General features: G+C 45.0%; 1 protein-coding gene across 1 annotated transcript in view; it reads left to right on the forward strand.

The window, feature by feature from the left end:
* Window positions 1-14,935, forward strand: part of LOC134403190 (rap1 GTPase-GDP dissociation stimulator 1-like) — a 34,008-nt gene that overhangs the window by 17,620 nt on the left and 1,453 nt on the right. The window contains exons 7-10 of the mRNA XM_063133296.1: window positions 2,403-2,528; window positions 6,516-6,655; window positions 9,909-10,035; window positions 11,913-12,041. Coding sequence (XP_062989366.1) covers window positions 2,403-2,528; window positions 6,516-6,655; window positions 9,909-10,035; window positions 11,913-12,041 — 522 coding nt within the window. The remainder of the gene's footprint in view (window positions 1-2,402; window positions 2,529-6,515; window positions 6,656-9,908; window positions 10,036-11,912; window positions 12,042-14,935) is intronic.

A 14,935-nucleotide genomic window follows, 5' to 3' on the forward strand; every position in this document is an offset into this window, starting at 1 on the left:
AAAACCAGCCTCTATACTGTATGTCTGGGACTGGGGTGTGTATGGGGGTGGGGAAATAGCGACATCTTCCAAGTTGGGGGAGAACAGGGTGTCTTATATAGGGTGACCATATGAAAAGGGGGACAGGGCTCCTGTATCTTTAACAGTTGTGAATTTCAGCAGGTGTCATTTGTATGCATGCAGCACCTGGTGAAATTCCTTCTTCATCACAGCAGTTAAAGCTTCAGGAGCTCTGTCCTCTTTTGGATCTGGTCACTCTAGTATAGGTCTTGCAGCTTTAACTGTTGTGATCAAGAGGGAATTTCACCAGGTGCTGCATGCATACAAATGACACCTGATGAAATTCCCCTTTCTACACAACTGTTAAATATACAGGAGCCCTGTCCTCCTTTTCGTATGGTCACCCTAGTCTTAAACCCCTACTTTTCATTTTAGAAATTCACTGGAAAAAATACCCCTAAAACAGACCTACAGAGGAAGGAGAAGGAGAAGGAGCTAACAAACAGGAAGCCAACAGTCAGAATAGCCACAAAACTTGAGCCAGGGAAAACAGGCCCACTATGTGGAATGGACCTGTCTGGTTATATTCCAGGGATGAGGCAGCCAAACAACAGATTCCTTTCTCTGCCAGGGTGGGTTTGAGCTAAAGGTTAATTTGAAGAAGCAAAAGTCTAGGGTGACCATATGAAAAGGAGGACAGGGCTCCTGTATCTTTAACAGTTGCATAGAAAAGGGAAGTTCAGCAGGTGTCATTTGTATATATGGGGAACCTGGTGAAATTCCTTCTTCATCACAACAGTTAAAGCTGCACGTGCCTTGCCTTCTTTTAAATCTGGTCACAGTATAGCTCCTGCAGCTTTAACTGTTGTGATGGAGGAAATTTCACCAGGTGCGACACGCATACAAATGTTAGCTGCTGAAATTCCCTTTTCTATGCAACTGTTAAAGATACAGGACTCCTGTCCTCCTTTTCATATGGTCACCATACCCATGTGACATGTTTCCCAGCAGAATCGCTGGGATTACATAGGTGTTAGGGGACTTAGCAGGGGCAACAAAAAACTGCCCAGGGCCCGCTTATGGCCCATGGACCACAATAACCCACCTGATCTACAGAGATTCTTTCTCTCGTGATTAGCTCTGGGTAATGTTTTCAGGTATTAATTCTTATAAGCAAAATGCCGAACAAACTGCAGTCAAGCTGTTGCATTTCTTCACCATACTCGTCTTCGTCTGCATCACCTTTTCTAGCTCTGCACATCCCCCCTTTTGAATTGCTTCACAACTTTGCTAGACCCTTTAACCAAAGGTAACGGAGCATTCAGGCAAAAACAGACTTGCACATTCCAGAAAAGAACCTTCGGTCACTGGAGCTGCTTGGCCTTTCTTTAACAAAGTCATATTTTCAGCAGTACAAATAGCCCTGGCAGGCTACAGTCACTTCTGGTGTGCGCAAACTTGAGCCAGGGAAAACAGGCCCACTATGTGGAATGGACCTGTCTGGTTATATTCCAGGGATGAGGCAGCCAAACAACAGATTCCTTTCTCTGCCAGGGTGGGTTTGAGCTAAAGGTTAATTTGAAGAAGCAAAAGTCTAGGGTGACCATATGAAAAGGAGGACAGGGCTCCTGTATCTTTAACAGTTGTATAGAAAAGGGAATTTTAGCAAGTGTCATTTGCATGCATGCAGCACCTGGTGAAATTCCCTCTTCACTACAACAGTTAAAGCTGCAGGAGCCCTGCCCTCTTTTGTATCTGGTCACCCTAAGCAAACAAGTAAACAAGGTGATGCTGTTGTTGCCATTAGCTACATTTCTCTCCCTTGTCCCCTTCCCTACACACACACACACAAACACACACACACACACACACAGAGAGAGAGAGAGAGAGAGAGAGAGAGAGAGAGAGAGAGTGTTCATCACATCTGGAAAGTGCTATATACATATTGGATATGATCATTAGTATTAATTATACTGGGATCAGACAACTTCTCTTACCAACCCCTTTTAAGGTAGGTTAATTTTATTTTATTTTAAAAAAAGAATCACTGGGGATCAAGTGAATCAAACTGGATTGCTTGAAATCATCAAGACAAGAGACTAAGTAAAAACCACTGATTAAAATCAAGTTTCCTATTTGTTCATCAGATGTTTCCCAGACAGCACCTGTACTAATTAGTTGATATAGATCTTATAAAATGTTGATGAATATCTAAATAGAATTTTTAATACTATTTAGCAGACAATCCAAAATATTTTGCTCTAGTAGCCGTTGCCCATACAGATTTTGTAAAGCGTTTGTCATGCCTTCTGTGGTCTTTCAGCAGCTATGACAACTTATCACTCGCATATTGAGATCCAGATCACCAATCGTAACGCCTGTCTTCTTGTCCCATTTTCCAGTGGCTAACAAGGTTCAGATGCTAGACGAAGGGGTCGGCAAACGGATCCAGATGCTTTTGAGGTCAGAGATGCCTCCTGTACAATTTAAACTTCTCGGAACATTACGAATGTTGATGGATGGTCAAGGTAGGCCAAGGACTGTCAAGCTAATCCCTTTTTAGGATTTACTGACAAACGACATAAAAAGGGAACAATGTTGTTATATTATAATGGGACAAGTGTTCTTGCCAATCTGGATGGCTCATGCTCAGCACATCAGACCAACCGCATAACGGCCTTTGGTCTTTCACTAGCAATGGATGATATATAACAGTAGGCAAATGTGACAGGGGAGGTATTATGCAGCTGATTTAAAAGAAAGGAGGGAATTGTTCTAAGGTTGCAATCCTGCAAGAACCCTTCACTCCCTCTCCTCGTTGCCATTGCACAAGCCACTTGCATGCCTGTGTGCTCCATTGTGGACAGACAATTTCTCTGAAGTAGACCCCCTCCTGAAGCTCTCAGAAGAGGATCCGATAGCCTGCTTCTCTCCAGTTCCCATGCAGAGACCACCTCTTGCTTCTGTTCAACCCCTGGGAGGAGCTGCTTTCAGCATGCTTCAGCAGAAGTGCCGCCACTGCCTAGCTATGTAAAAACCACACTCTGAGATCCCAACTACAATGGTTTCCAAAAGGCTCCAGAATCTCAGTGTGTAGACCTCATTCTGCAGGGTGGATTGTCTCACACCCAGCAAGCTTGACTTAGAAGATGTCCAAAGTATCTTTAAATTGGTTCCGGGCTTTGTATCAGGTAAAAACATTTCTGTCTGGCTCTTCTCACAGTGCCCGATGCTAAAAGCTATGAAAGCACCAAGAACTTTCCCCCAGAAAGCAAATAAGTGACCCAGATGTGGGGTGTGGGATTGTGTGAAGGGGTCACAGATGTATTTGACATAAAATGTCATTTACTAGCTTGTAAGACAGTTGGAGAAGCCACTCCCAGACCTTTAAAGGCACTTCACTAGACAACAGATGTTCAAAGTAGGAGTGGGTGTGGGGGAGATCAGACTCAATGCTGATACCCTTGAATAGTACTTCAGTGTCTATTTATTCCTCAAGCGGTCATGCTATGCCCCAAAAGGGAGTTCATATCTCCAGTGGTCCTTACATAGCGGGGACCATCCCAATTCTCTGGAAAATTGAACATCCCAACTTGCCATTTTTCAAGTTTCCGCAGAGTTCTTTTTATCTCTTGAATTTACTTGTGTATTTGACTCTAGTAAATGTGTGTTCACAATGACCATACGGTGCAGTGCCTACCATGCCACGTGCCATGGCCAGAATGATTCATGTTTCAGTCTTGAGGCTACTATCCTATTCATACCTACCTAGGAGTAAGCGCCTCTCATTGGACAGAGTTAGAAATGCATCAGAACAAAAACATGCGTAGGTTCCTGGCTGCACGATGGATCACTTATTAGAGAACTATTTCCCCCCTACTATATATCTAACCAAAAGAACAAACCTGGAGTTGGATCCAGAGTTAGTCGCGTTTAAAGCTGACTCACTGAAATAGATGAGAATTAAATAAGTCTCGACTAGCTTGTGCTTTTGATTTCCGTGGGTCTACTGTAAGCATGACAAGGTCTGGATCCAAACCCCTCCCTTTTTGCCTGTTCCAAGTTGTGACTACATTGTTTAGGCTGCAAACCGGAATTACACTTACAAGGGAGTAAACCCTATTGCGCTTACTCAGTGGGCCTTGCCCTTATTCTCTTAAAACACATTTATTGGGGAGTAAGCCCCAGCAGGACTTCCTTCTGAGTAAACATGCGTAGCCAGGAATGTGCTATTAAGTCTACCTTTTATCCAAATAAAAGGTGCTATTGCACAACTTCCCTCCCATCTCCCTCTAATTGCTGATCCAAATAGTCATGTCACTCCACGGCCAATCTGGGGCCAACCCAGGGGCAGAGCCTAGTGGGAGGCAACCAGTGATTGGACACCTTCCACCAGGAAGAGGGCAGGGGCAGCTGAGAAACCCCACACTCAGTGTCAGGATTACCCAATGCCGCAGCGGGAGAGGGAAACCTCAGGGTTGAGGAGGGAGGCAGCCCCAACCTTGCAGTGTGAAGACAGCCCCCAGGAGTACAGGCTGCTGGTGGTGTACAAAGCCCAGTGTCATTGGCCTGCAGCTTAGAGGAAAATCAGTGGCATGAAGTGCTGTAGTAGATGTGTCAGGAATTTGGAGGCCTGGGCAGGACTGGGAAAGTAAGCAGTGGAATATGCAGGAAAACTTGGAAGTGAGCATAGGATATCTGAAACAGACGATGGCAGAAGTGAGCATAGGATATCTAAAACAGACAATGGGACAATGGTGCCCAGGCTAAGATGCAGGCCTGACCTGGAACGATGATTAGCCAGGCCAAGCCAAGGCAAACCAATGGGTGGGTGCAGCTACCTGGACAGATGGCACAGCAGTTCCATCCTTTTCTATGCAGCCTCAAGGTGGTTTGCTACAAAGGGCAATGGGACACAGGTCAATCACCCTCCCCACTCGCCCAATTTCAAGTCCAATCACTACTGACAGGTAGGCAGTGATCCTTGGCATGAAAATTACAACAAATTTGTCCCAGTTTGCACCTGAGATAGACATTGGAAGCTATGCAATACTATTTATTTACATCACCTTATCTGCTAAAAAGCCATCAGTCATTGCTGGCTTTTTAGAATTGCCAAGAGGGGACGGAGAGCTGAGGGCAGATGCCTAGTAAAGATAAGCTACCTTTTGCTTTAATCAAACATTTGCTTCTGCTGCTTCGTAATCCAACCCCGGATGCCAGCTCATCAAAATGAACTACTTTTGGAATTCAAAACAGCATAAGCTATCCTACCTTGCATGAAGCAAGTAGAAAAAAATTAAACTTTCTGTTAAGATTTATCCTTCCGTAGCAGTGAGCTTGAAGCCTCCCACCTTAATTGCCGTCTGTTCTATTTACCCATGAGCCAACATTGACCTTAATTAACTCAGCACAATACACTCCTGTGAACATGTGTCTTCTAACAAGTCCCTGCTAAATTAGTTGATTGCATTATCTAGTGTAAATTCATTACCGTGACAATCGCTGGGTGTGTTGATGCCTGCAGAATTTAGAAACATAGGTTCCTTTTCTTAATTATAGATATCTGAGCCCTCAGTGTTAATAGCTGAGGCAACAGCAGCACCAGCGTAAGAAAGAGGCAGTTTACCAACAGGAGTTCTTTCATGTTTATGTATGCCCAAGGTGGCATACATAACCCTCCTTCTCTCCACTTTATCCTCACAACAACGCTGTGAGGTAGGTCGGGCTGAGAGTCTGTGACTGGCCCAAAGTCACCCAGTGGGTTTCCATGGCTGAGTGGAGACTAGAACCTGGATCTCCTGACTCCCAGTCCGACACCCTAGCCACTACACCACACTTGCATACCACTACAAGGGAGTCATCCTTCACATGTGCATAGCCATTAAACCTCTTTCGAGAAACATCATTGTATGAACCCAGTTTTTATACACCCACCATAAAACTACCACTTCATTTCTAGCCAGGCCTTCCTAAAATTGGAGCCAATTCACACAAGCAGTTTTCTCACTTGATGACTGCACCATTTAAGTGACAAGTTGTATGTGTGAATGGGTTGCCTGATATAAACGCTACAGGCAGAACTGGCACATTGGTTCATACACAATATACTTCTTAATAGAAATGGTTCCCGCATTCAGCTGCAAGCCATCAAGGACTGATTCACACATGCACAATTATCATTTGACAAGGGCAACATCAAATAATTTACTTGCGCACGGAAATGGGCCATTTGTGAAGTTTCACATCTCTTTACATCATGTCAAACACAGTGTTTTTTAAGGAAGGCGATTTAAACACTCAATTTTCAGCACCAATAGAAACTTATTTCACAGCAATCTCAATGTTTTGTTTTTGTTTTTTTAAAGTGGGAAGGTAGGGGAACGTGATGGGCAACAAGAAAGTTGTTGGGCAGTACATTGGTGCCCATGGGCACTTTGCCTGCTCCTGACATATGCAAACCAGTTGTCGATGATGCAGGCCATCTCCAAAATGTCCCAATCTTTGCCTTTCAGCTGATGCGGCAGAGGAGCTGGGCCAAGACCACACGCTGCTCAGCAGACTGGTGCACTGGTGCGATTCAAAAGACCATGCTGGAGTCTGTGGAGAAGCAAACCGACTGCTGGCATCGCTGATCCGTCACAGTCGTTCTCAAGTATGGAAGGACCTTGGTTTGGATTCGATTCCAAGAATAGATATTCACATTTGGTATTCCACTTTGCAAATAGGAGCTTCAATGAATTATTTGGATGGGGCATTTCTGAGAGGATATTCTCACAACATAGGGGCTGTTCAGGCAACACCCTAAGCCATGGTTAGGCCACTAACTCTTTTGCAGCAAATGGTTAGTGAGTGTGTTTAAATGGTGGTTATGTAGCCACCGTGGTTCACACGACACACTAAGGCCTTAGCTAGACCGACAGTTTATCCTGGGATCATCCAGGGTTCGCCCCTGCCTGAGCACTGGATCCCCTGTGTGTCACCTAGATGAACAGTTTGACCCCTGGATGATCCAGGGATAAACCTTAGGTCTAGCTATGGCCTTAGTCATGGTTCTCACAACATGCTAAGCCATAATGTTTAGCTCAAAAGGCTTAACCACCGTGACTTAGCGTGTCGTCTGAACAGGATCATATTCTCATGCTGGCAGTAACCTCACTGTCCCTTGGGTGAAACAGCTGCCCTCGCCGCCCCCTCCACGCAATTAGCTTTTCTGGAAAACTACTATGAGGAAGGGATGGAGGCTAGGTTTATATTGTGACACACCCACACACCCCACACACAAATGGACTGCCAGGAAATCCTGTTGCCACAGCCGCTGCTCCTTCTATACTTATATTCTTGCTTCAGAGTTGGTAACTGAGCAGTGGTTGTGATCCTCAGGGTCAGATTTGGCCTTGGATCCTTGTGTGGCAGATCACTACCCTGACTGTTAGAGCAGTACGACAATGGAACCAGTTACCTAGGGAGGTTGTGGGCTCTCCCACACTAGAGGCATTCAAGAGGCAGCTGGACAAGCATCTGTCAGGGATGCTTTAGGGTGGATTCCTGCACTGAGCAGGGGGTTGGACTCGATGGCCTTGTAGGCCCCTTCCAACTCTGCTATTCTATGATTCTACCCAAGACTGTCTCCCAAAAGCCACGTGCAAAAGAGGTAATGTCTCATTCTGCCTCTTTTACTACCAGGTAGCCAAAGGCTGCCTAAAAGTCATTTGGTAGTATTCAACTTAGTCCTACTTAGAGTAGACCCACTGAAATGAATGGTGCTTAAGTTAGCCATGTCTCAGAAGCACCATTAATGTAAATGGGTCTACTCAAAGTAGGACTAACATTAAATACTATCCTTCTTTCCTTGCCTGTGAGTTTTGGAGACAAGAAGGTGCCACTTACCTACATTGGTGTTTCTGCAAGATGGTGAACGTTGACATGGATTCATTGGACAACATTTTTCCACCTGGTGGTCACAATCACTAACTCTTAGCGGCCTGGAACTTTTGTTGGGTGTCCACAGACAAGATGCAAAATGGAGAGTTCCTAAGAAATGAATGGATAGCCCGAGATCATCTTTAAATTAAAAGCATCTCATTCGTATTTGATTATCTGCATTTATTTCATTTATTTATTTACAGCCTTTTAACCCTGCTCTTCAACTTTAAAAAAAGCCTCCCAGAGCAGCCTCCAAAATTTAATAATAAGACATTCCCTGCCCTCGGGCTTACAATCTGAAAGTCATGACACAAAAGGAAAAAGGATCGGGAGAGAGGAGGGGGGAAAAAACTCAGGCACCAGTTCTTCCTTTCAAAGTTCTTATAGGTGTTCTTTCTGGCAGGGAAGGGTGAAAATGTTCCTTGCAGCTTTTCGTCCTCTGGCCAATGTACAGGATTAGGTTGGTCTCCTGCTTGCCATGATATATATATATATATATATATATATATATATAGAGAGAGAGAGAGAGAGAGAGAGAGAGAGAGAGAGAGAGAGAGAGAGAGAGTTCAGACAACACGCTAAACCATGCTGCTTAACCACAAAATGGTTAATGGAATGCATTAATGAATTCCGTTAACCATTTTGTGGCTACGCAGCATGGTTTACCATGTTGTCTGATTGATTTCTGGGAGGCAGGAGGATGTAGCCTCCCGGTGACTCTTGATTCTCTGGCTATGAATGAGGCCAGAGTCTTTAGTCCGAGGAAACTCTCAGCTGGAGCTTGCTTTCTCAGGTCGCTCTCACTGACAGTGGATTTGGCTGAGTACTTGATTTATGCCCGCTATCATCAATTTGATCCAGCTTAATTGATTTCTATATTTCAGTCAGTCCCTTTAAAAAAAATATGAAGTTGGTCATTTTGTTTTTCTAAGTGGTTTAACAATGCATTAAAGCCAAGCAGTTCACTCATATTTCATGTTAAGGTGTTTTAAATGATATAATAGCCAGCCTCCGCAATAAAAGAAAGTAATTCCAAGAGTAACGAAGGCAAACCTGATGTAAGGTTTGCTTAACAGTAATCCTTCTTCAGTATCAAGCCATGTAGAACCAAGAAATGGTGAAATACTCTGAGAAGACACACAGGCCCTCAGGAAACAAGAAAACATGGGGGAAACCAATTGGGTTGCCACCTTTTCTTCTTTTTTACCAGCCTATGTTCCCATGCTGATAACAGCTTGTTCTGCATACATTAGCAGCAAATACATAGCTCCAAAAGGATCAGTTGCTGATTCCTACAAGTCAAGCTACTGTTAGACTCTGCAGCCTTCCTCAACCTGGGGCGCTCCAGATGTGTTGGACTACAACTCCCAGAATGCCCCAGCCAGCTGGCTGGGGCATTCTGGGAGATGCAGTCCAACACATCTGGAGCGTCCCAGGTTGAGGAAAGCTGTGTTAGAGGTTCACAAGCAGCCAGCCTGGATTTCTTTCAGTTAAGTTGGCAGTTCTGGGTGAAGGCACACAGCGTTCCATTTTGTGATGGGGATTTGGGTACTCCCTCGTCTTAAAGAATGCACCATAGGCGCTGAGAGGACCTCTCCTAGGCTCTCCTAGGCTTCAGCTGACACCATTTCCATGTCCAGTCTTTACAGGCAATGGAATAGATGTTATTTTGTACAAAGCAAGCATATTCCAAGGAATACATTTTTTGGGACCAGCATTCTTCAGTCAATGTACCTTGCATGGTATTCAGACGAAAAAATAGAACTACTTCAAAGGTGACTTTCATCTCCAGCAGTACAGACATTGGTTGGGAGCAAATCAGAGCTTCTTTCATCTTCAGAGACAATGTTCATATCCATTCATGAACTGCCAAGATGGGACCTATTATGTCACTGTTACCCATAACTACCTATTTTCTTCTGTGAGGTTTTTTTTTTTAAAAAAAAAAATCTGATGCATCCCTCTTGTTGTTTTGTAAACAGGAAGTTGTCCAAGCCATTCAAGAGGCCCAGGCGGTGAAGCACCTGGTTTCCATGGCAACCAGCGAGCATGTCATAATGCAGAATGAAGCACTGATTGCCTTGGCCATTGCTTCTGCAGTCAATTTAGGTATTCAAGCACTTCCTGGACACTGTTCCTAAGGCAGGCATTAAACACAACATGGACCATTTAAACAGCCCTGTTCACTTACACAGGCCTTTACAGATAAAACTGTACTCTCTGTACTCTGTCTGCTTCCTTTCATCACGTCTTGGATTGGCTGCCTCTGCGAAAAGTAACAACCCCTGGGACTGTTTATGAGTAGGGGAGACATGATAGAGATGTGCAAAATTATGCATGATGTGGAGAAAGTGGACAGGGAGACATTTTCCTCCCTCTCTGATAATAGAGCCCAGGGTTATCCCATAAAGCTGAATGGTGGGAGAGGGAGGACAGATGAAAGAGAAGACACAATGCATAAACTATGGAATTCACTACCAGTAGAGGTAGTGAGGGCCACCAACTTGGATGGCTTTAAAACGGGACTAGGTCCCCTCAACATGGTGCCCATGGGGACCTCCAACAGTCTCCATGAAGGTCTCCCTTCAGAAATCTTACTTGAAGAAAAACCTTTGAAAATATTATGGCAGTCTTATTTCTCTCCCTTTCTAGCTCTTTCTCTCCCTTCTACCTCTTTGCTTTGCGATTCCCCCTCTCCCAGCCTCTAGCCTAGCTATTTCTCTCCTTAGCCCACCCACCCCCCTCTTTAGCTCACTTTACCCAGGCCCTCCCAGCAGCCATGATATGACTAGCCACATCCACCTTGGGAGCCATTTTGTGATGGCACCCAGAGCAGTTTCTCACATCCTCAAATTTGCCCACAGGTCCAAAACATTTGGGAACCCCTGGATTAGATGAATTCATGAAATATAAGGCCATCAATGCCTAATAGTCAAGATGGCTAAACGCTACCTCCAGTACCAGAAGCAGTATGTCTAGGGTGACCATTTGAAAAGTAGGACAAGGCTCCTGTATCTTTAACAGTAATGTAGAAAAGGGAATTTCAGCAGGTGTCATAGAATCATAGAATCTAGAATAGCAGAGTTGGAAGGGGCCTACAAGGCCATCGAGTCCAACCCCCTGCTCAATGCAGGAATCCACCCTAAAGCATCCCTGACAGATGGTTGTCCAGCTGTGAAATTCCCTCTTCATCACAACAGTTAAAGGTGCAGAAGCCCTGCCCTCTTTTGTATCTGGCCACTCTACTATAGCTATAGCTTTAACTGTTGTGATGAAGAGGGAATTTCACCCACTTCAATTGACACCTGCTGAAATTCCCTTTCCTACATTACTGTTAAAGATACAGGAGTCCTGTCCTCCTTTTCATATGGCCACCCTAAGTATGCCTATTTATACCAGTTCCAGGGGAGCATGAGCAGGATAGCGCTATTTCATTCATGCCCTACTTGTGGGCTTCCCACAGGCAGCTGGTTTGCCACTGCGTAAAGAGAATGCTAGATTAGATAAACCCTTGGTCTGATCCAGCACGGCTGTTCTTACATCAAGCAAGACTAAGGAGAGAAAAGGCCAGGTAAGATATTGTGTCTGAGCTGCACAGAGGGTGTGCTTTGTTTCACAGACAAATTGTATTGACTGGAAGAGGAAGTGTATATTGGCACAGAGAAAGGCAGAAATAAATCACATCGGTAAAGGAATGGTCCCCCTGGGGCTCAAGTAGTCTGTGATTTGCAAGAGAAAAGTGGTAACTCAGGAAACAAAGGTCCTTCCATAGGCATTAGTCAGACTTCTCTTAGACACTTTTGGGTGTGAAAATTACCAAAACGACCATTCTGTCTTAATTCATGCCAGAAATGCCACCCCAGTTCAGGATTTTTGTTCATTTGCATCTTTTGGGGTGGGGAGAATAAGCTCTACATGCATGAAGGCATCTCTAGAAATATCTTTGAGGGGGGAAAATAAATTAAAACGTTTCCTCTCCTTTGCAGAAATCATCAAAGAGACATTTAAAGAGGCCAAGCTAGTTCAGAACATACATAAACTTCTCCAAGATGAAAGCACGGGTCCAGAGGTGAAATATAATTCAATAGGCCTGTTGTGCAGTCTCCTGAATTCAGGTAATTTCACTCCAATGGATACATGAATCAGAAATTGTCAGTGCATGATATGAAAGCATTTTATATTAGGAAATGTGCAGCCATAACACAGTAAGGATAGGAGAGTGAGGTAGCACGCACCTTCTCCCAGATGTTTTTATCAATATCCTCCAACCCACACAAAGTAGATTAAGTACTCCTCCCAACCTAGTGACCTCCAGTTGTGTTGGACTACAAACACCATCATCCCCAGGCAGCATCACCAATGGTTCGTTGTAGTCCCATTTCAGGGGAACATGAACCAATGGCCATTTGTAGTCCAACACATCTGGAGGGTGGCTGATACAATACATTATGATTAATTTAGCTTTTAACAGTACTCAATGATGGTTAGATGACCCATATTCTTGTTTACTTGCTCTAGAAAGTTTTCCCCATTTACCCATCAGATGTGTGGCACCCAGCATATGTGTTTTTATCCCACGAATTGCTTGCTGTTGTTTTATTTTAAAACGAGCACATGTCGGTATCACCACCACCAAGCTTTGGCAGCTTGAAGATTTTGTAGACCGCTGGAAGTTCTCCACGTCTGTACTTCACATGGGGGCCATAATATTCAAAAAGAGCTCATGCATGGATATCACTATTATAGAGTACCTTCAGTGTACATGACAGTTAACTGAGTAATTGCATTAAACAAAAAACAGGTCCTTGGCCTAAAGAACTACATCTAAGTTTAGATTGTTACTAGGGCTGTGCTCTGCTCCGATTCGGATCGCGAATCCGGAGCGGAGCGACCTGACCCGCCTCCGCCAAAGGCGGATCCGAATCAGGTCGGGGGAGCTGCAGATCGAGGCGAAGCAGCTTGCCTCCATCCAGAGCTCCAAATGCAGGTAAGTGGGGGGGAGGGGGGCTCAACTGCCACTGCCACCGCAGTCCGTGCAGCAACGGTGGTGAAGCCAGGTAAGGGGGCAGGAGGGAGGGGGCTTATTCGGCCACCATTTTGCACCCCTTCCCCACTTACCTGCCTCCGCTGCCTGCCACAGAGGCAAGTATTATTATTATTATTATTATTATTATTATTATTATTTATTTATTTATTTATTTATATAGCACCATCAATGTACATGGTGCTGTACAGAGTAAAACAGTAAATAGCAAGACCCTGCTGCATAGGCTTACAATCTAATAAAATCATAGTAAAACAATAAGGAGGGGAAGAGAATGCAAACAGGTACAGGGTAGGGTAAGCAGGCACAGGGTAGGGAAAAACTAACAGTAGAAAGTAACAGTAGAAGTCTGCACAACATCAAGTTTTAAAAGCTTTAGGAAAAAGAAAAGTTTTTAATTGAGCTTTAAAAGCTGCGGTTGAACTTGTAGTTCTCAAATGTTCTGGAAGAGCGTTCCAGGCGTAAGGGGCAGCAGACGAAAATGGACGAAGCCGAGCAAGGGAAGTAGAGGCCCTTGGGCAGGCGAGAAACATGGCATCAGAGGAGCGAAGAGCACGAGCGGGGCAATAGTGTGAGATGAGAGAGGAGAGATAGGAAGGAGCTAGACCGTGAAAAGCTTTGAAGGTTAACAGGAGAAGTTTATATTGGATTCTGAAGTAGGGAAGGAGGGCAAAATCTCGATCCACCCCTCCAGATCTCGCTATGAAGTGGTTCGCGGGGTCCGTGCACAGCCCTAATTGTTACCACTGAGAAAGTCAGGGAAGAAGCAAGGGTGGCAGAGGGTAGATGCATGTGAGCACAATCCTATCTTGATAGTCAGCAGCCTCTAAAATGCCGCCCTGCATTGTCCCTAGATGGGCGATTCCACACACCAACGCACAGCTTTGGGGAGGGGGGAAAGAGGCCAGGACACACATAGGAAGCAGCTTCTGTGGTCTTCTCCCTCCCCTCCCCTCCCCACCCCACCCCCAGAACCAGGGCTGGCCCAAAACATTTTGCTTTGTGAGGGAAAGAACAAGATGGCGCCCCCTGCCATTCCATATACAAATGCAGACTTTTATCAAGTGAATTTTTCTTTGACACTGACAATGGGACAGCATCCTTCCCTGACACCTGAAGGCAGGAGGCAAGTTTAGGGGGTGCAAGGCAGGTCATGTGGACACAATTCTCTCCTCGATCACCTTGCTGCTGTTTACCAGCATTTGCTGCCTGAGCCAACTGCTTCACTTTGCCTAATGGTGGGTCTGGCCCTGCCTGGGTCCACCCCCTTTTATCCGTCTCCATGTTCCATTTCTGAGCACAGAGACGCAACAGGCGTGGTTCTCTCCACCCTGGCTACAAGGGGATGGGAGGGGTAGAGAGCAGGCAGCATGGGTTCTGGGCTCTGAGGTCAGAGTCCTGCTTCTGACCTTAGATCCTAGAAACCAAAAAATCCTATGTCCGCCAGATGCAGTCTAGGGGTCATGGGATTGTGCCTTTATTCTTTGTCTCCTACTGCATTTGCCTTGAATGCAGGAGGATCCAGTTCCAATACCCATACACAATGCGTGGTGGTGGTGGTATGGTGGGGGGGCATGCAAGGGGGAAGTAACGTTTTGCCCTGCCAGAAGTAATGCCATCCAAAACACATTGTGCAGTAGCCTCCTAGAAAGGGCCTATAAAATTCAAATGGGTCTGTAGGCTCCTGTGTCTCAAAAGAAAGGAACTGGCTAGAATTCACATGAATGGCAGAAGGTCATTGAAAGGGAACTTGCAACTCATCTAGTCCAACCCCTTGCTCAATGCAGGATGCAGCTATAACATCTCTGACAGATGGCTGTGCAGCCTTTGCTTAAATGCATCCAGCGAAGCAGAACTCCTGTTACACTGTCTGAGAGCGCTTAATGTTAAGAAGTTTCCCCTACTGTTAAGCCAAAATCTGTTATTTAGAGATTATTCATTTTTGTATTGTAAGCTCTTCGCAGT

The sequence above is a fragment of the Elgaria multicarinata genome, chromosome 8 (assembly GCF_023053635.1).
Source record: "Elgaria multicarinata webbii isolate HBS135686 ecotype San Diego chromosome 8, rElgMul1.1.pri, whole genome shotgun sequence".
Taxonomy (NCBI): domain Eukaryota; kingdom Metazoa; phylum Chordata; class Lepidosauria; order Squamata; family Anguidae; genus Elgaria; species Elgaria multicarinata.